At 38.7% G+C, this 21,439-nt stretch overlaps 3 protein-coding genes across 3 annotated transcripts; 2 read left to right on the top strand and 1 right to left on the bottom strand.

Moving 5' to 3' along the window:
* Positions 1-148: 148 nt before the first annotated feature.
* Positions 149-9,313, bottom strand: LOC149111620 (CD151 antigen-like). Its single transcript, XM_089289027.1, has 7 exons — positions 9,011-9,313; positions 5,235-5,426; positions 4,473-4,547; positions 3,513-3,617; positions 2,531-2,692; positions 2,121-2,204; positions 149-1,255 (listed from the first exon to the last, which is right to left on the bottom strand). Exons 1-7 carry the CDS (start codon positions 9,065-9,067, stop codon positions 1,205-1,207), a joined length of 726 nt encoding a protein of 241 aa, XP_089145153.1. The 5' UTR covers positions 9,068-9,313; the 3' UTR covers positions 149-1,204.
* Positions 9,314-12,176: 2,863 nt separating this feature from the next.
* On the top strand, positions 12,177-16,061 carry LOC110058470 (HORMA domain-containing protein 1-like). Its single transcript, XM_089288842.1, has 15 exons — positions 12,177-12,190; positions 12,702-12,768; positions 12,868-12,890; positions 13,163-13,206; positions 13,502-13,565; positions 13,727-13,763; positions 14,149-14,169; positions 14,260-14,286; positions 14,444-14,470; positions 14,566-14,600; positions 14,752-14,820; positions 15,167-15,207; positions 15,443-15,484; positions 15,586-15,620; positions 15,937-16,061. The coding sequence occupies exons 1-15, from the start codon at positions 12,177-12,179 to the stop codon at positions 16,036-16,038; spliced, it is 648 nt and encodes a 215-aa protein (XP_089144968.1). The 3' UTR covers positions 16,039-16,061.
* Positions 16,062-17,060: 999 nt separating this feature from the next.
* LOC110058472 (uncharacterized) lies at positions 17,061-21,133 on the top strand. The gene is made up of 12 exons (XM_089290634.1): positions 17,061-17,282; positions 17,487-17,565; positions 17,675-17,710; positions 17,886-17,947; positions 18,341-18,457; positions 18,561-18,623; positions 18,869-18,950; positions 19,026-19,107; positions 19,447-19,588; positions 19,884-19,955; positions 20,570-20,629; positions 20,733-21,133. The coding sequence occupies exons 1-12, from the start codon at positions 17,157-17,159 to the stop codon at positions 20,835-20,837; spliced, it is 1,026 nt and encodes a 341-aa protein (XP_089146760.1). The 5' UTR covers positions 17,061-17,156; the 3' UTR covers positions 20,838-21,133.
* The last annotated feature ends 306 nt before the right edge of the window (positions 21,134-21,439 follow it).

Here is a 21,439-nt window from a genome sequence, read left to right as displayed (position 1 = left end):
CATTCTCTTGAGTTTCAAGGGCAAAAAATCTCTCAAGGGGAACAAAAATTTGCGAGAGCTTAAAGCTTAAAAGAGGTTGCTTTTTTATTCACCTGCCCAATGCTCTGCCTTTTTTTTTTTCAGAACGTTTATGAATAAAATGGACACCTTTTAATTCACTGGAATTTATCTTTAATGCCATTTCTATTGAATTGATTGCGATTACATTCTTTTTCCTATTCGTATTATTTGCAGATATGTATGTTCCTGTCTTTGCTACAAGATACATTTTATATATATTTTCGTGGTCTCTCGTTTTACTTTTATGGTTAAGCCTAATTCATCTGTCGGATATGGTATCCTCTTCATTTTCTCTCTGTGTTCTGCCAAACCCTTACAGAAGCCTTACTCAGCTATAGCAGAAACGAACGGTAATCTTCGGAGTACGGAGAAGCACGATCGCACGCAACAGACTATTTTCGTATTCTCGGTATTGGACTGGAACTAGCGCGCAACTGAGGCTACTGCGGGATTTCCCCGCATACATGAGCCTCCATTGCAAGCTAGTTCCAGTCCTATACCGAGAATACGAACACGGCCCATTCACTTACACTTAAGTCGCACCGCTGCCATCTTGAACGTTTTAAATGCGTTCAGCCGAGTGTGACGTCAATACCAGAAAAACCTTAGCCCTCGGAAATTCTCATACTACGGAAAATCTTGGTAAAGATGTTGTTCGGTCCAGTGCACAGCCGATACAAAATAGTATTTTGGGTTTGATTCTGCTTTCTGTCAGAAACTATCAAATTAAAAGCCATCTCAAGTATCTGTACAATTAATTCATTATACGTTCGCGTAATAACCCTTTTCACGGTTAACTTTTCTTGATGGGCTAGCTGCGAGTTGAATTTTACCTCTACAAACGATTTTCGTGCGAAACCATTCACATGAAAATGTATTCCCCTGACGGGTTCATTTTCATGTAAATAAAACTCATTTTCACATGAAAAGTTTTGCGCGAGAACTAGTTTTGAAACAGAGGCATAAGGTAGCTTGGAAACGGCCTATTGCATCAGAATGTAATCCAACGTGAATGTGAGACAATTTCTGGCAATTTTGTAGTTACTACGTGCATGCCCGGAATTGCCTCGCAACGGTGTTTCTATGAAAATATAAAGAAAATAAATAACCGTGAAAAGGCTTATTCTGACACGGTTTATTCCCTTTATACGTCTATTGAACAGAAGAGACAGCAGGCAAAGATCATTCCAAGCAACTGAAAAATAAACGAAAGAAATAAAGCGCGTTAGATTTCTTTGCAAATACCCGTCATGTAAGTTAAACCAGTGATGAATCCCGACAGCTTTCCTTTGAGATCCCCGGCTAAGCTATTAAAATTTTCCCGTTTCGCTACCGTTTTCCAATGTTATAAAAATGTCATACTTTTAATATCTATCCCCTCTGCCGAACAAGTGCCATTTTCGTTAAACGGTTGAAGGTTTTTGTGCGCCCAAAAATCACAAAAAGCCGAGAAGGAACGACGTTTTTTGTAACAGTATGCTATCGTCCTTCTTTCATTCCCATTTGTTTAAATTCGCATGTCCCGCACATGTGCAAAACGTTTGTTTGAATAGGCTATTTTCCATTCTCGTTCCCAGAGGTCGCGCTCCTTTTGGTCAGCACCAAGATATCATAACCTCTGGATAGGTCCAGTGAGATTCCGGTTCTGATTGGCTTTGCAAACACAATAGAATGAGACTGGAACCAATCAGATTTGTCAGACTTGACTCTGAGCATGCGCAGAGTGACGGGAAGTCCGTGAATGGCGGACTTCTGGTGTTGGACCCGGCCAGAGGTTGGCCAGAGGTCGTGATTCTTGGTGCTGACCAAAAGGAGCGCGGCCTCTGGGAACACGAATGACCATTTCCGAGTTGACTTTTACCTCTGTATGAAAACGAGTCTTAGTGCGAAACCATTCATAACGAAATGCGGTCCGCCTTCATGTTCATTTTCAAGCAAATCAAACTTATTTTCACAAGAAAGATTTTACACGAAGACTCGTTTTGAAACAGAGGCTCAAGGTAACTCGGAAATGGCCCATTCAACAATTTGTTTAACTTGAGCTAAAGTTCGTTACAAACCTGAATACCAGCGATGGATACTGCAACGATACCAAGGATTATCAGATGGTCATCGACAAATTGTTTCAGTTCTGATAGACAGCCCTGCGAGAGTAAAAGAAGAAGAACGTAGTCTGTGATAAATATAATCCTTAGCCCAGATCTTCCACGGCCACAAAAAACACAGTGATATCTGGGCACGAGATTATCATAAATATATCCAGCTGACGTTATCACAAAGTGAATGAGTACGTGTGAGCAGGAGCAAACGAGCGAGCCCGCCAGCGAGCGCGCGAGTGCGTGTGCGTGCGAGGTACGTGGCAGGAAGGGATTGAGAAGAATCATGCGCGATCGAGTATGGCCGCGCGTGACTGCGTGCAGGAGCATATGCTCCTGCTGAGTGTGAGAAAGAATGAATACCAAAGCATTACCTTCGTATGAATGTTGTCCGAATTAAAGCCTGTATCATTGTTACAAGTAGATGTATTTTTCCCTTCCTTGCAGCAACTTAGTGGTACCCTTTTAGTTGGGTTAAGTTTTTTCCATTCGCTCTCTCGCCAGTCCGTGTAGTTTGAGGAGCCACAGCATTCGAGCTTGAGGAAAGAGAAAGAACACCACTTGGTCAAGTGAGTAACGTTTATTTGTTTTTATTAAAAACTGATCATTGGATAATGCAATTCGAGAGTTTTCATTGGCTTAGCCATCGTGGGTTACGATCCATTATAGACCCTATTCATAAATGGGGCCAATTTAAAATTCTTTTGTATACATTTAAATTAGACCAACTAACCTCGTTTGACAGTAAAAAGTCTTTTGAATTATCAACTCGAAAACGAGGTTAGTTTGGCTAATTTTAATACTTACAAAATAATTTGTAATTGGCGGCCATTTATGAATAGGGTCTATACCACGCTCTACAAATACGGAAAGCTACGCATGATTATTTGGGGCGTTTTTATTTTCATTTTTGTTTAGTTTTGTTTACTTTTGCGCGTTTTTAAGAAAACGATTATTCCATTCGCGCTTTTGGATATGAGATGATTATAGCCAACTCGGCGTTATGCGCCTCGTTGGCCATCTACCAGCTCACATCCAACGCGAGGTCGTAGAATAATTGTTAAATAACTTTGAAGATTACTTGCTCTTTTCTAGTGATAGGGCGAAGCACGAGCTGGAAAATGAGAAAAAGCGAATGGTCACTCGCCGCATTTCCTCTAACTTGCTAGTTTCAAGCATGCACAAAATTTCAGTATTAAAAAGAGAAACTATAACCATGGCTGACAAACTTTGTCGCATGCTCTCATCTGCAAAGGAGAGAGCCTGGGATCGAGGTTGCATGGCTGATTGTTTTGGTTTTGGGAAACTCTTTGGGAACTTCTTTCTATGATCTAGATCATAAGTAAAATTACTTACTCGTATTTGTAAGTTATCCACATTTGCGTTGGTTGTTGAGTCAATTTTCACTCCGTAATTGTTTTGAATTTCTTCTTTGAGTGTGTTTGTCAATTCCTCTTCAACCTTTCAAGAAAATATACTTCATTTGGTTAAAAACTCTGGAACATTTGGTTGAAAGCTCATGCACTGTAATGCTACAACTGATTCATAACGCATCTTTGCATGCCACTACGTATCTAAGGCTGCAGCAGAAGTCTAGCCAAACAAGCTCCAGGGAACTTTGTTCTTCCCCCTGGAAACGAGTTTTCGTCTACATCGTGAAGCTCATAGGGATCTCGCTCTGAGATCGTCTTATACCCCTCGGGGCTGAGGCCATAGTAAACTCCGGTCTGACCTCATGGGTAAAGTTTAACCGAACTGTGAAACCAAAGTGTTTCAGTTCAAAAATAGCTTGTTCAAAATTCCCTAAATCAAGCTGGGCTTAACCTGCAAATTCAAGCAAGGCACCAGAAAATATTTAATACACTAGGCGGTTTAGCGTACGTGAATAACTAAAATTGTTTTATTATTGTTTTGAATTCGATAAAAATTAATAGCTGGTACGAATTTATTCTACTACAGGCATATATCTGGCAATAAATGGGGCCAATAACTCTGGGTGGTCGCTATCATGTCTGACGTGGGTGTTAGCAACAAACCCGAGATATAAATCAGAGGCCAAGAAATACACTTGGCCTTGCTAAATTAAGTTGAGAGAGTGTGGTATCATACGTAACGAACAAAGCGCCCTTTCCTCTTCATCCCAGTTAAGTAAGTCAAGCAACTTCAAATACTGAAGATTTCATACTAAGCTCATTGCAGCAAAGCATTTGTTTCCGCTTTAAAGTATCGAGGCATTGTCATGCACGAACGTCGATAAAATTAGGAAATCCTCAAACTGATTAATCCTACCAGCTGGGAAAAACACAACAAACCTACCCTGTCACGGTAAAGAAAGCCAAGGATTCCTGCAACAGCCTCAGCCGCAAATATCAGAAACAAGCAAGCAAAGAACTGAAATAACAGTACAAAGGAAATTTTATTAGCCGAGAGAGTCTCTATCTTCTCCCGCGTGGGTTCAACTGTCCCTTATCTGTAGCACGGGAAATAAACGCGGGAAAGGGAGAGCTCACGGACTAGACTTGCCTAGTTCCTTTAGGCTTTCTCCCAGGTCTTCACGGTGAATCGTTTTTCGCCTGGGACCACGTGACTCAAAAATGATTGACCGAGGCGATTTATCCAGGCCTAGGAACTAGACAAGGACTGGACTATTCTGTCGTAGTTCCAGTGATGGATTCAGTTATGATTTAACACGTTTAGTAAAAGTATCTTACAGAAAGGGATCCGGCAACTTAACCAGTACGTTTTGCTTCTTGCGATGTGTGGGCCTCTGCTGATTGAAAAGATTCATAATAACTCACTAAGTTTCGCCTGAGATAGAAAAGGACGAAAAGCATTTTCTAGTTAAAGTCAATAACAATCTTAAAACGAATAAAGATTGTTTTGAAGTAGACTAGTCTGCGAGCAAGCTTATGTTCAGGTTTGATTGCCAGCCACTGTTGGGGAAAGAGGTCCCGTGAGGAACGTAGATTGAGACTCGAGAGAACGGCGGAATTCGAGCCTACCTCATGTCGGGTCACAGATAAGCCAGAACGCAGTTATATCGAAAGCTACAGTAGAAACCTGCAGTGAAGTACATACCGCTCCAAGAAGAGGTCGACTTTCTTTTATCGCGCCACAGCACCCAAGAAAACCGACTACCATTACAAAAGCGCCAGCGGCTATTAAGATCTTGGCAGGAAGGGCGTAGCCGCTGTTGCCCAGGAACGCGTCAAACTGACCCGGATCTATCTCGGTCCATATCCCTATTCCTAAGATGGCGGCACCGGCGAGCTGTGAAAGAAAACAGAATTCCTTGTTCATGGCCCATACATAGGCCATAATCATTTGTCATTGTATGATACAGTCGAACCTCCCGAAAGCGACTACACAAAATGTCAAGCCCAGGTGGTTGCTTTCGGGCGATGGTCGGTTACGAGAGCTCACACCATATTGGGTCAAAATTTTGCCTCATTAGCATATGGTAACAGCAGAGACTTACCCCATGTTTTAAATGCTGTATTCATGTGAAAAGTCCATTTCGAGAAAAAATACGGTACATCCTATTGATAAATTTCCGTGTCTTGTACTACCCAGCAATGCGATAATGTTACAGCCAAACAATAGACTGCAAGGCTGATACTACGTGAAAAACGTTTCGAGACACCAACATGACAAGAACCGATAAAGTAGGATCGCAACAGTGGACAGCTGTTTCGCCCTTCTTGGGGCTCGTCAGCACTGTGTAGCGAAGATATGTAACGCCAGCCCAACAGCCAACGCACATAAATTGCAAAATGACCCGTTCACTATAGATCGTTTTCACGTGACGTCATCAAATTCCAAAATCCAAAACTAAAGAGCCACGAAAATTTTTATCCTCATAAGGCATAAGGGGATCTAAACTTAAATCTGTTTACAACTTTTCAGCTCAATAGTGTGCTTGGTTTAGAAACCAGTGCCGTTTGAAGTTCAGAGTTATGTCGGTGCGTGACATACCACTCCGATCGCGTTTGTGGAGAAATGTACACTTATCTAATGATTTTTAGCCTTTTTAGGAGTTAAAGTGTTAGGAAAAGTGCTTGTGTAAATGTTTGTTGGTTCAGTTCAGATAATTAGTCACCTAGATAGCCAAAGTAAGTTCCAGATGTTTGCACTATTTTCCGACCGCCATGTTGGTGGAGCACAGAGCTCCACCAACATGGCGGCTCCATACTGGGCTCTGTAAATTTGCGCAAAATATTTCGACGAATATCTGAAGTTTGGGAAAACGCAGAGACCCAAAAATTGGAGAAGTGTCTCCTTTACCTGTCTCCTATAATATCAAAATTTCTTGACTTTATCCACTGAATAGTTTTCGATTTATTTTTTTGTTGCGTGACAGTGAAAACCATCTACAGTGGAATCTCGATTTAACGAAGTCGCTGGGGACCGGCCAAATTTGTTCGTTAAATCGAGGGTTCGTTATATCGAAAACCTCGATATAATGAATTTGAGGGAAAACGACCAAAATGTTCGTTATATCGAGGTCATAGTTAATGATTGATTTGTAACACAGGTGACTTCTGTCACGTAATTCAATGCAATTTTCGTCACCCAGAAGTGCCGCGTTTTGAGATGCAATTCATGGTGCATGGTTCATGCATGGTGGCTTTCAGTATCAAATATTTTCGCTTTTGAGCAGACGCGCAGCTTTTTTTTACAAACGAACGACACTTTCAGAGTAGCGATTTAAAAATGTTGCAACATAGAGGTTATGCAGAAAATTGTCTATGTAAACAAGGAAACATTGTAATTCGTTATATCGAGGTAGATTTTACGTTTGGGCTTCCGGATTATGTTCGTTATATCGAAGAATTCGTTATATAGAGGTTCGTTACATCGAGGTTCTATTCCATACATTTTACTGTAACTTTGGCCGGGAAATAGAATATCGTTCGTTATATCGAGGACTTCGTTAAATAGAGGTTCGTTAAATCGAGGTTCCACTGTATATCAAGTTCCGTACTTTGAACTCACTTGCGCCCCGAAACACGCGTTGCCACATCACGTGTTTCGGTGCGCAAGGAGACTAAGTGTCAAGATTGGTGTCTCAAAAAGCAAAAGAATAAATGTGGCTGGACAAGGCCAGCCTAAACATTTAAACATTCAACCGCATGGCCAGTACCATGGTTAAAAAACGCAGCGTATCGGATCTGAAAAGACCTACGGTCCGAAAATACATAAATGAGACACCAGAAACTGCAAGGGAACGCATACGATAAACGCTGCCAACGTAGGATCTACAAGAGATCTGATCAGCCAAAAAAATGTATGAAGACAAACAATACACTGCAAGGCTGATACTACGTGAAAAACGTTTCGAGACACCAACATGAAAAGAACCGATAAAGTAGGATAGCAACACCTCATTATCCAATTTCTGCTCTATTATCTGTCAAGTGGTCGCTTACCGGGGTTAAAAGCAAAATAAAATTTCCAACCTTTAGCTCTGAAAGTGGTCGCGGTCGCTTACGAGAGGTGGTCGCTTACAAGAGGTTCCAAATATAGTAATTTGACTTAGTCTCTCTATGTGTTCTTCAGTGGTTAGCAATTGGAAAGATGTCAGAACTACTTTGGGTACTCGTACCGGGAAGGCTGTATGAAGGGTATAACACGCGAGAACTACACGCTCCACGCTAATCACGCGTATTTTATCGAGAACAGTCACGCGTGCTTATCGAGAACATTCCATCGTGACCATCGTCTATGGCAGCTAATCGATTGCCTCAAGAGAGGTCGTCAATGGACGATGACGTGATGAAAGATTGTAAGATTGGGAGTCGAGTCTGGATAATTGATATAAATGAGGCTCGTAATGTAAAAGATCAATATCAGTGACTTGACTGTGCACGCCATCACACGCGCGGCTTTTGTGTAAACAACTCCTAAGTTCTGAATGACAAGACCACGCGATAATTACTACTAATTTACTGAACAATGTAATGCAAAAGTCCGATTACCAAACAAAGAAAATTTGATATCAGAGTTATGGATAGAATCCTGCGTATGAATGTCGCTGAAGTATCCGCAATCTGGCTGTGAAAACCGCTGTGCAGATGACAGAGGCCGAATATTGACGCGCACATTGCGGTTACAGGACAAGTCCAAAACAAACTGCAATATCATTGAATAACGAAGAATATTTTTGGAGTTCGTCTGTTTCACGCTTAAGTTTTTTACGTAACGCTTAAAATAAGTTTAAGCGTATTTCTCAACTGTGCTACCGATTTCTGTAACCTTGTGGTTCGTTAGTGCAACGACAGTCACTTACATTTTCCGTCCTGCAACTTGTTGGGATGTCAAAAGTGGGCTCATATTTTATATTTGGGCAGTAATTTAATAAATATGCATAACAATCATAGTTTAGTTCAAAGAGAATCACATTGTCCCGACGAACAAAGCACTCGCTCTTGCAATTAGAGGAACTAGGAAAGAATATTGCTGTCAGTCAATAAATTTATTAACTGTCCCTCTGATTAAACTTGATGAAAAAGACCAACGAAAAATAACAGGAGCGTGTATAAAAATATTTTTGGCATTATTCACGACTCGATGAGTTCATTAAGCCCTTTCTATATGCAGGATCGCGAAAAAATACTAAAACCTGTTATTGGTCGTGTGTTTAGAGGCGATATTAGAAAAGTTTTGCTGTCGTCGAACGGCGAATAAAAAGCCCTGAAGGAAAAAGGGATTAGTAAAAACCCAAAGACCGAAACAGATTTTGTGACAGTCTCAACATAAACCGCTGTAGCGCTGAAATGAAGGTTTCCAATAAATTTCAGCTGTACGGTACAACTAAATAACACCAACACTAACTCAGAATTAATAACACCTACCCAAAAGATGAAATTGAAGGTGAAAAGGAGCGTCTTAATACACTTGATGCCACACATAGCGGCAAGAATTTCCCCTTGCACGTTCTGTCACAATAGATGTCTGAATGTTGGGTTGTAACCCCACGCAGTCACAAGGAACGAGCGCTGATGTGTTTTTATCGAGACTCACCACGACAGGGAGCTTGAAAGTACATGAATATGCATGCTACGACAAGGGTGTGTAACGCACTCAACACGGACAGCTTGTTGTTGATTGTTTTCGTATGGTGCATTGATAAATGAACCAATTGAAAACCGCCGCTCGTAGACCTTTTTAACGAGTTGAAAGCAATGTATTGTTAGCGCTCGCGAGTCGCTAATAACAAAAATCAATAACTCTATCTATCTATCTATCTATCTGCATATTATCTGTGGAATTCTGGTTTATTATAGTGCTTTATCTCAGTTGCATCTGGCTTATCATTATTAGAGATACTGACGTTAAAAATTATTAAGAACGGCGCTAATCAAACGAAATATTGAAGTCATCGAGAAAAAAAAGGTCGATAAAGACGTGAAAAGCAGCTTTAAATATCGTAAAAATTGGTAAATCGTTGAGGTTCCATTTTCTTGTCATAAATATTCGCAAGATGGTCAGTGCACCCAGGAATTGTGACCATTCGATTTACTTTCATTTCTGTTTTTCTCCTTTTCAACACGCAGTTGTGCAAATATGGCCTGAAATCAGATGTCAGAAATTCTCCCTTATATATATTGTGTTTCTGAAATATTTAAACGCCACTGCTTACTTGAGGCTTCCCAGGGAATTTAAATCACTCGATTTCCTCGGTATAAGCTATTGCCACGTCTTTTTAGCCCACCGACTAAAATTTGTCAATTTGAATATTGAGGAAATTATTCAAGTGACGGTCGTATTAACCCACATTTCCTAGTTTCCCAAACATTGTCTGCGCCGAGCCTTTTTCAAAATGGCGGGGAAAAGAACCAGAAATGGCTGACTCACGGCGAAGCGGAAATTGTCAGACATAAATTTAGGGTTCTCTTGAAAAACGCAGATGGTGTCAAGACTGTTAAGAGTGTGAAGGGAAATATATCGCTGTTTTGACATATATTGTTACATGAAACCCTGAAACTTCTGCGCGTTCACCTGTAATGATAGCATTTTTCGCTAAAACTGCTTTTGCTGTAATTTTGGACTCTGACGAGGTCTGTGATTCTGCTCACATGGTGGACTCATGGTGCGCGCTAAAATCAGACTTGTTTTATTCACTGAGGAGCCAGAGTTTCAATAACTGACGGTTCTTGTTTTTTTCTTTCTAATTAATACACTTTGCTGATGCCATAAGGCAATTTTGATTATTCTATGAATATCGTGGTTGATTAGACTATGACAATGCGTAAACTGTTTTTTTTTGTCTCATTAGTGTAGGTACTTGAAGTTGGACTCTCTTTCTTTTGTAAATTTATTACAACTGTCATTTCAAATTTGTTAATATTGTTAATTGACTTCTGTCATTACGTGACCTAGTTTTGAAATAGATTTCCGATCATTCTTGCTTATTCTAGGCGAGGCCTGTTCAAAATTTCCTTAATCTGTCGAAAAAGCCGTTTCATAGGCTTGATTTCAGCTGCTCACTCGAGTTGGGTCTATGTTCCTTCCTGCTCCAGTTCGGGGAAGGAACGCGGTCTCCCTGAAAAACGGCTGGTAATCGAGCTTGTAGGCCGATGCCCAGGCCCCCACCAAGGCCGACACCTAAGGCCTCCTTTCATTCCAAATCCATTCTCATATTCCCGTCTTCGCTCCTCTTAGCCGGCGGGGCCTTGGCACCAGAAAGGCCCCGCCGGTATGCAAATTTGTAAATCTGCTCGAAATTCCGTGGGCGGAATTTTTCCCGTCAGTGCTATTTTTAGATGTCACAAAGTTGCATTGTTCAATAACATCAGAGTTTTTTTCCGTTTTCAAACTTGTTTGCCACTTGTCGTATTTTCCCTTGTCTTTATTATATGAGGGTTTAATATATGCATGTAAAACGTTAACATACTGAAACATAAAATCCAAACACACTGAAACTGATTTAAAAATTTTAAACCAAAATTAATCAATTTCTCCTGAAACCAAATTCGAACGTTGCACTTCTTATAGTTTCCAAAATGTTTTTGTGAATTTTTTGCGAAAAATAAGCCATGAAACAGGAAATTAAAGAAAAGCTCCTAACAGGTGGCAAAGAAAATTTCCTTGCGTCAATCCTCGCTCTGCCGAGATATTTTCCCGCCAAAAAGCGCGGCTTCCTTGTAAAAATAACGCGGCTACAGGGAGAAATTTCCCGCCACTGATGCGAGTGATGGTCAAAGTTACAACCCATTCAAGCATGCCATACCAATTTTGTTTTACGAGCTTTTGTCGTCTCAAAATAAGCTTATGAACCTGGTTAGAGTTTTGAATTACGAACGGTTTTTGTCTCACCTTTGACGTTTTTGTCTGTGTCCAAGTTTTAACCAAGAGGACAATAAGGGAAAACTTCCTGTGTACGAAAACTTGCCCAGTTTACGTAAGTCTTACGTACCAAGGAACCCGAGGTAAAAAAGTCAGTTGATCATTTTGTAACTTTATAAGACTTAACGACGCATTTTAGTTCATCAACAAGCCTAATGAAGGTATTTTCTTCGTATCTGGTGCGATTGACGGTAAACTTACTTCATTTGTTTCTTGTAAGGCAAGTTGCGGTAAAATTTTAAAAAGGTCAAAATATTTCACGAAAAAAAGAGCTGAATTTAATAAGCTTAAGTCGGGTTAAGTTTAAGCTTATAGTTTTAAGCTGGCCACCTTGTAACATTATTATTTTTAATAAGGGCACTGTTCAGCTTGGGAACATGCTGAAAGACTAAATTCTTGAGTATTTTTTAATGACCTCCGTTATAAGCTTAGCTTACATCTTGAATAGATAAGTACTTAATTTTTCTCTATTTCTTGTCACAGCCGGCTTAGCAACCTTGTGTGATGGCAACTGTCCAGGCAGTTAGAGAGCAAGAAAAAACAGTTAGTGTAAGTCTCAGTAAAAAACGATCTTACCAATATTTTGATGCAAAGTGGGGTGAACGATCAAAGATGCAGGAAATATTTCACCGTCGCGACGGAGAAAGACTGAAACCTAAAGACTAGTCTAAAATGGCGGATATATGGTGTTGTACAGCACAACTGCATCATTAGAAGTTGTGGAAGACTTAATTTTGTTGATAATAGTGTGCGGTTTTTAATACGTGGGAAAATATAATTTATTGTTAATCATATCAGAGACATTAGGGCCATGAGTTCTCTTTAATTCCATTCCAGATGCGGGATCTTTTCAGGTCTTTGAGGGCAAAAAATCTCAGAATTTAGTTTGAGTTTTTGAACCTGAATGAATACTAACTGGTTCAAAAACAACCTTTCAGAGAAAACCGTGAACAGGGTTAATTTTTGTTTGGGTTTCTTTTATCACAACCCTTCAGTTAGTTGGTCACTACAAAGCCAGTTTATTTTAAAATAGAATTATTTCTATCTTCAGTGGTCAAGCATTTTTCCTTCTCAACAAGTCACAGGTATGTTACAAAACCACCATTCTTTTCCACTACTGTGCTATCTGCAATTTACCTTGTTGTAAGAAGATAATACACGATTATTTAATTATTTTATCCACAATTTTCATGTGAGTTGTATTCTGTTCTTTTTCTCAGAACAGCAGTCAGCTCTATTTGTGAAGAAGCTATTAGCAGTTGCTGTAAGTACCTTGTACATTACAGTCTCTTTAAATTCACCTGTCTTTAAACTTGCATGTCTGTAATTTTCTTATATATGTATATCAAATATTTTCTTCTAGGTATCCAGCATAACCTATCTGAGGTAAGAACTATCTCTTGTATTTATGTCGTAAAATGTCATGGAATACTACGTAAGGTGATAATGAACCAGCCCGAGATTTGGGAATTGCTGGTCACTATTTCATCAGCATTGTTTGTCGCATGCATGGCTTACTCATACTCAAAGAGTATTTTTATTGGCGCAGAAAAAATGGGTTTAATTTATAAATAAATTCTCTGGGGCGAGTATTGCAATAGGCATCATCCCAGATTATCCACAACTTTATAACATGGAAATGCTTGTCTTCATTACAGAACAATATTCCCAGAACATGCATTTGGAGACAGATGTTTAGAAGGTATACAATCATGTATTTTAAGTAGGGAGGGGAGGGACCTTGAAACCAGAAATATTACTCCAGGATTGAAAATAGTTTATAGGGAATGATAATCAAAGTCTTGAGTAAGGGATTTTCTACATGGATCATTTATCACATTTGGTTGGTGGTGATTTGACTGTTTGGAGACCACACACCAGTTATGTTCCAAATCAAGGATAACTGAAAAGAAACTAATGAACTACATTAAAAAACCATGCAAATCATGTTTAATGCAGTGTAAGTCTAGTTTTAACATTTTATACTTATGATATAGATTTAAATTTGAAAATCCTGAAGGATGACAGTGCTTGTCCAGGAGCATGCCAAGTTATACAATGGTAAGAATTTGATGAGTCTCTTAAAATAGTAACCCTTGCATAAATTAATGTTGCTTGTTGTACATATTTCGTTTTCAATTATCTAAAATACTTACAGGCACTATAGTGATATATTGATTATGAAATAATCTGCTGCATGTTTTCATTACATCTCAAAACAGGATAAAAGGCTGCTTTGATGCTCTTGATAAAAAATATGTAAGTTTTTGTTTGGCCTTTTGCAAGGCTTTCAATACCCTAGCTGATGGCTCTGTCATGGATGTAGGGCATTCACATGACTTTGCTGTGTACTTTCTTCATTTCAATTATGATCAAAGATAATTTGAATCACTTTTCATTTTATATTCAGACAGTGCTCTTCTCTGACCATTTTGTTGTGTGATATATTATGTTCTCATCCTGCAACCCGTAAACAATCCCTAAAGTGCTTGCAGCCAAAGCTATAGCTCTTTTCAAAGTGAGATATTAGTCAGATTTATAACAAACAGCCCCTGCAGTGCTAATCTAAATATTCATTTTTAGCAGTGATTTTAAAACAAAATGAGGACACATCTAATTTTATTTTCTTGTTACCTTTTTCCAGCTCAGGATGATTATTATTGGTGTGAGTATCACATAGTTTTAAAACAGTTTCATGAATTGAAAATTGTGCATAAGCAGTTGCTAAGAAATGTTATTTTTTTATCTGAAACAGATTTATGGTGATGCTGATAACCCTGATGTAAGTAAAGAAGCGAGCAGTGGTTGAAACAATGATGAATTCTAATTCAAACATGCATGATTGATGTATCACTGCTGGTTTTTCAATGAAAAAGGCATATTCTAATAAGGATGAAAAATATGAAAAATATTAACCCTTTTATGTTATGTTTCTGTAGACCGTCATTGAATCTTACGCCTTTAAGGTAGGGTGTGACAACATCACTTATAGACAATAGTTGCTCTTCAATGTCTCTTGTTAGTTAGATATTGGTAATTTGGTCTTTATTTTCTTTTGTAGTTTTCTTATAATGCAAATGAAGTCAGCATCTTCAGGTAAAACTACTAAATTACATAATTTTGTTTTCTTTCTGAAACATTATTTCTTTTGTTCAATGGTTTGAGTAGCAAACTAAAAATCTTGTCTTCTTAGTTAAGAAGCAGATTTCTAAGAACATGTGAGTTTTATCATTCCATCTTTTGCTAGGAATGGAAATAAAATTGCAAGTGCTCACACAGAAACAGAGACCAAGAAGGCCACCATACGCTTACTGAGGTATTTTTCCAAGATTTTGAAACTGGTCAAAAAAGTATGGATTTTCAAATTTAACTAGGAAGCCAGTCCTTCTTATTGTCAGTATGCCAGCTTGTAAAGATATGTACTTAATGACAGTGAATGTGAATTACATAAGCCACATCTAACAAATTAGGAAATGCAAATGTCTCAATTTATACTAGCAAACATAGTGGTACCTATGGAATTAATAAAGAAATGAAATGATCCCTTTCTTTACAGCAAATTGTTGATGGCAAATGCAAATTTTTTGCCACTGTTCTGGTAACCAATAGACGTAAAATACGGTAACTGAAAACTACACTTAATCCAACATTCTCATTTGCAGAACAATAATTCTTCTCAGTCAGACTTTGACCTCACTTCCAGGTATGTTAATATGCAAGCCTTTGACATCTTACAACAACATTCTGTAAGTTTTCATAAATTATAGAAATTTCTTAAATACCTGGTTTAATGTCCAGTAATTCAGAAACAAGAAAAAAGAAGCTTTAAAAACAAACGGTCTCTCCAAATCTTATTATAGTTACATATCTTGTGCAACTTTACACAGTGTAATTATCTTTTGTTATCTAAATTGTGAAATATTTGTCACCTCTTTTAGATGATGTAATGATGACAATGAAGCTACTGTACTATGATGAGAGTAAGTGGAATTTACTTGATGCTGTGCATACATGTATTTGTCACTGCCTGAAGCATTTTGTATTTAGAGTATGCCTTACATTTCAAGCCCTTTTTTCACAGTTACACCTCCAGATTATGAACCACCGGGCTTTAAGGTAATATGTAACTATAATTATTTATTTATTGTTATTGTATATGTTATGGTTCAATATTTACTGTTTGCTTTAACAATTTTAAACCACTTCAAGTTTTATTTCCCTTTCTCTCATATTCATTATCATTGTGGGAAATACAAATTCAAACCAGTTGAAAAAATGTTGAACCAAAACTTGTGTACTGATCATTAGCCTTAATATTACAAATTGAAACATATATAGCCGCTTGCGTTTTGCACCACAGAACCAGACATGGTGTGAGATATTTGTAACAGCATTAAATAATTAAAAAATGTTCATTCTTTTGTTCATGCAGCAAACACCAAACGATTTTTTCAATTTTGTGGAAGAACCTTTGAATATCAAAGTTGGAGATGTTTCAACGGTATGGGAACTATGCTTCCAATACTTACACTAAATGTTTTATGGATGTAATGCCCGGGGGGGGGGGGTACTTTGGGAATTTCTGGGTGGGGATGTGGTGCTGGGACCCTGGAACCCTTAGCCTATACCAGAGCTAGTTCAGCTGAATTTTGCTACCCTATACTAGAGTAAACTCCCCAAATCCCCCCCATCCATCGACACTGTTGAGGCTGATTTGCGTAAATTTAAACTTGCTGATTTGATTTTTTTTTTATATTATTGAGTGGCAATTCTTGGTTTCCTTGGTCTAGATAAAATCTTCAACCAACGAGTCAGTTTTGTGAAAAATGATACCTTATTCTAGACCCAAACGCTTTGATTTATATACCCTATCCTAGAGTAAACTGCTTGAAAACCATACCCTTCACAGCGGCACATACCTACATAGCCCATATATGGCAGTGCCCCCCCCCCCTGGGATGTAATGTCTCTTCTTACTAAGATGAACATCACTGATGTCAAGAGTCATTGTTCAGAGAGGAAGCAGAATACACCATAATAACGTTTCAAAGGTACAAAGGTTAATAAATTACTGGATAATTAACGATAAAGGGTATAAGCTGAAAGGTCGTTTGTTCTGTTACTACTACATGATAGTAGGAGTGGAGTTACAGTTTTACTTCTGATTGCCTCAGCACCAGGGGTGTAGTTAGGGGCCCCCCTTTTGTAAGCCTTTTTTAAGCAAACAAGCTACAACAGGTGGCGAAAACGACATGACAATCTGGTGAGTAGTTGGCTTACAACGAAATATCAAACCGTGTAGCAAACTATGCAAAAGATTGACACCTTTAGATGTTTAGTGAATTGTAGATTAATTTCCTATGTTGTGTGTATTAAGGGTGACCATACTCACACATGATCTTCTATTTTCTCATTATGTATTCGTTGTTTATCTGATGTCTTAAAACACCTTCAGCCGTTTCACACGTAAGTATGGCACTCATGGAACTTTCAGGATATATAATATACAATTTGTTTATTAGCTATGCTGTTGGTCACACAGCTGATAAGTTTTTCCTTAGTCTATGTGCCGATACGCTAACCAAATAATTTATTATCTTGAACGTTAACAGGGTAAAGCTGCGAATAAAAACTGATTGTCAGCAGTTTGAAATGAAAGAGGACGCCATAAGCGAAGGAACTAACAACATTGAATTGGAACCTGTAGTAAGTCCTTCAAACGAAAACCAAAGCCTGCAGTTAGCTCCTGAGGAAGGAGAAGAAGCTGATGTCCATTTGGTACGTATTTTACAAAGTGTAACACGGCACCCAGTACTGCTTCCTTTCCCTGAGTGAGTAAAAATGAAGAAAATGTTCAGCTAAGTAAAATTGATTACTACATAACGAAGCATGATCCACTTGATTTGGGCGGTGGCTCCCCAGTTGTCGTAAATGGGACAGTGTAAAGCATGATGTGAAGGGTGTGAATTTGCCGGATTTCAGCTTTCCCCTCCATTGCCTTGTGACGATGAACTGGAACAGGGGCAAATGCCGGAAGAAAAGAAGAAAGAAAACGAGGAAGGTAATAAGTTTTGATTTACAATTGCGACATGGCAGACATGTTGGTCATTGAATAAATGCTGGCATGTTCAATATTGCCATTTTTTTTAATAAGTCTTATTCTTTTTTAGGACTGGAAGATATGGATTGCGACAAAGTCATTTCTGGTAACTAAATGGTCATAAAATTTCAGATTGTGACGTCAGATCATAGGCATGGAGACCGATAAGAAATTGAATGAGAGTATTACACAAAGCAGCGAGGAAAAAGAAAAAAAATCTTCCCATCTTTTTCCTCATGAGCATATCTTATTCTTTTTATCACTATTTTTAAATTCATTAGATAAGACTGAACAGGACGCAGAGGAAGAAATCAAAGTAAACTGTCCTTGTGGAAATGACGAGGTGAGAGGTTACTTGTGTGATGTTTAAACACTATTTCTAGGGCGATGGTTACGTTCTTTCCATCAAGTTATCTTAGATAACGTAAAAAGGATACAGTACTCTTTCGAAACAGTGTTCTTTATCTCGACATTATGAACCTTAACCCTTTTCAAATTTCCAAGAGTGATTTCAACATCTATTTTCTCGTTATAACATCAATCAGATACATTGTCAGGCCGCAGGGCAAGTTACGAGTTATCCAGACATTTAACCTTCGGACATTATCCTGGTGTACCTGATCAGGATAAGAAATGTATGGCAATGGTTAAGCAGATCATATTTGGAGGATACCTCGCAAAGGGTACTATTGTTTCATTTTCACTTGGTAACAACTCTAAAACTATTTAACTGTAGGATGACGGCCTGATGATACTCTGTGGAGTTTGTGATACCTGGCAGCATGCAGTCTGTTTTGGAGTCTTAAAACAGGAAGAGGCTCCAGAATTTCATGTCTGCGTGGATTGCTCAAAGGTAATTGCTTTTCAATTAGAAACTCCTCCATGAACTTTATGAAGTTGTCAATGCCAATAGCTGCTGGGATACTTGACTTCAGTTTTGGCTCTTCTTGTTTCAGGGTGAACACAGTGGTAAATGTACGGATTCCTCTTTGGTTAACCTCAACACTATTGCTCTACAGGTACGGTAACGAAAATTGAAACGTATTTCAAACTGAATTTGCGTTCTCGTTTAGGAATGCATGTTACGAGAACGACTCGCTAGAAAAGTTCTTTAATTCATTCCTCAACTGAGGTTTTTTACTTACAACAAACTTGAAACTTTCGGTAACTTTGGTGCACAATTTACGTTCTTTTTGGTTATACCTCTTCAAGGACTTCCTTTTTCGCATTGTATGCTCGTGTTTTTTTTGTTTTGGATTATTAGGCCACGTGTCTTTGGCGCAGAACCCTGCTTGCTTGCAGCGAATTGAACAGGATACTACCCACCAATTTGGCTCGTCATCTCAGTAAGTTTATATTTGATGTGACCTAACCGGATTAACAATAAACTCACTTACTATAGTGTTTTTATTGCCCTATAGAGATTGAAATGAGCATTGCACAAGGTTTGGTTAAACGACTGGAGAAAGAAGGTTTCATTAGAAGTACTTTGAAAGGAAAGAGGTAGCCACGACGTGTTTGCTTTGTGCATATATGTCCGTGTTAATTCACCAATAAAATGTGAGAGCTGACTGTTTTCAAGATTCTCCGTCCAAATTGTCATGATCCAGTTCCACTCTTGCTTACTGTTCACGTACAGTTATTTTATGAATGTAGAATTATACACATTGTTGGTTTTCTCACTATGTTGTTTGGTCTTTGGCTTCTCGATGAAAAACACTATAACTGTTTCTTTGAAAGTCCAGAAAAAAGGTTGTGAATACCAATCCCAACGCTGTAGGTTTCCCTGCCGTATATGATTAATTTATTGTGGCCAATAAATCCTTTTCGATTTTTATTTAGGCTGGGGAAAGTTGTTAATAAGAAGAAAGTGCACTCTGAGGGTTTCGAGAGGTATTTCAACAAAGGGGGTGGAAAGTTCGAATCTAATGATGTTGACCTTCCAGAAGTAGTTGCCAAAGATGAAAACAAGAAAAAGGATGGAGTAAGTTTCTGTCTAATTTCTGTGCCAGGTTTCATGGGAGCTAACCAAAGTAAAAACGAGATTCATTCTTCAGATATATTGATTCATTTGCTCACGGTATTTACGTAAACCGTAACGCTTTGTGTGAAGAACATACAGCACTGGCGAAATGCCCGCAGTTTTGTAAGCAGGTGGTTATCAGAGGACACCGAACAGTTACCAGATAACCGCTACGTTCTCTAAACAGATAATCTCCGTGCGAAGTTGGGAAAAGGAAGTTGTCTGTATATTGTAGCCGTTTCTTTTTAAACTGTAGGTGGAAAACATAATTCGGCAGTGCTCAAAGATGGATGTATCAGGGAAACGGATGCAAATCTCTAAGAAAAAGGTAATAGTTGCGAGTTGCTATTCTTATTCTTACACCGGGTTTTGTACTGTCATCGAACAAGGACGTGATTTAATTTTCTCTTGACCAACCCCCAACTAACTCACATGTTGAACAACCTTGTAAATCAGTGTTCTCGACAACTACGCATGGAAAGTAAATTGATGTTTCATCATCGATCCTAGCTATCTGTTTGTTTTTGTAGTCGTGAGTAAAGCTTGGATCCAAAACCAAATCCTTGAAAGAAAAATTTTAAATGATACTCATGCATGAAAAACAGTGGAAGGCGATTTATATTTTAGGCTCTCGAAGTCAGTGTCCACACTACGCTGGAGAAATTTGAAAACGCAGCTTTAATTTTGCAGTTAGGCCTACCGTCCACGCTAATCCGTCTCGAAAACGGAGATTAACGCTCTTCAAACGGGAGGAATTTGAAAACGTTGGCTTTGTGTTTCAGTGTGGACAAAAAAAAAAAAAAATTGGCGATTTCGATGTCTCCGGCGTCTTGTGGTTGGAAACGTTTGATGCGCTTTTAGAGTTGAAACCTCATTTTCAAATTTCTCTGGCGTAGTGTGGACGCGGGGCCCTACATTTTAACCTGTTTTGGTTTAACTCAGGTCGACGGCAAACAAGAAAAGTTAAAAAGCTCAAAGAGGGCCATATCTCTTAAAGATGAGGTTAGTATTGGGGAAAGCCGGTATTCACTTAAAACCTCGCTCTGAACCATGCGATTTTTCCTGTATTACTTTTCACTTTCGTTAACAACACGTTTTGTTCCAGGCGGCGGAATTTGACATTTCTGACAGCCAAGAACAAGGTTTTGAAGATCGTCCATTGTCGAAAAGAAGAAAAGCTAGCATAGCGAAGAGTGCAATCCTGGTTTGATTCAGTCTGGGACCAGGAAACTTCTCGGATTTTTCACTGTATTCCGATAGACTTCCATTTTGTTGCATTTGTTTCTGGTAAACAAATAATTTGAAATTTCATTAATTGCTGTACATTATTGGAATTAATGCTCACAAGCACGCGCCTCATTAAATGAAGACTATATCAGTTTTGAGAAACACTGATTTGGAATAGAAAATGAACATTTTCAGTGGGGAAATAACTTTTGTTGCTTTTTACCTATCTTATTTGTAAACATTTGCTACGCTTAATAAAAATGCGAAATTTTCAATCTTGATTTGCTTTGAAATGCTTACGGAAAGTGTTGAGGAGTTGCGCAAGAATCACCATCTCAATTGTTGCGGGCATTACTGCAGAATTGCGTCACATGTCACCAAACCCCCCCCCCCCCCCCCACTCCACCCCGCCGCCCTTTTATTCCTGGCCGTATGAAGAGGAGGATCAAGTACTCAGTCGTGCTTGAAATCATGACTATTTTTGCAGTCGCAGCAGCGTAAAGTGTGTCAGCATGTATCCACATTGGCTAAAATATTTGCGTTAAGTTTACCAGAAGGAATATTACATCCTGTGTGTCTGTGTGA

The sequence above is a fragment of the Orbicella faveolata genome, unplaced genomic scaffold (assembly GCF_042242905.1).
Source record: "Orbicella faveolata isolate gen_17 unplaced genomic scaffold, um_ofav_v1 contig_2, whole genome shotgun sequence".
NCBI classification, from domain to species: domain Eukaryota; kingdom Metazoa; phylum Cnidaria; class Anthozoa; order Scleractinia; family Merulinidae; genus Orbicella; species Orbicella faveolata.
This window is presented reverse-complemented; position numbering and strand designations above follow the sequence as displayed.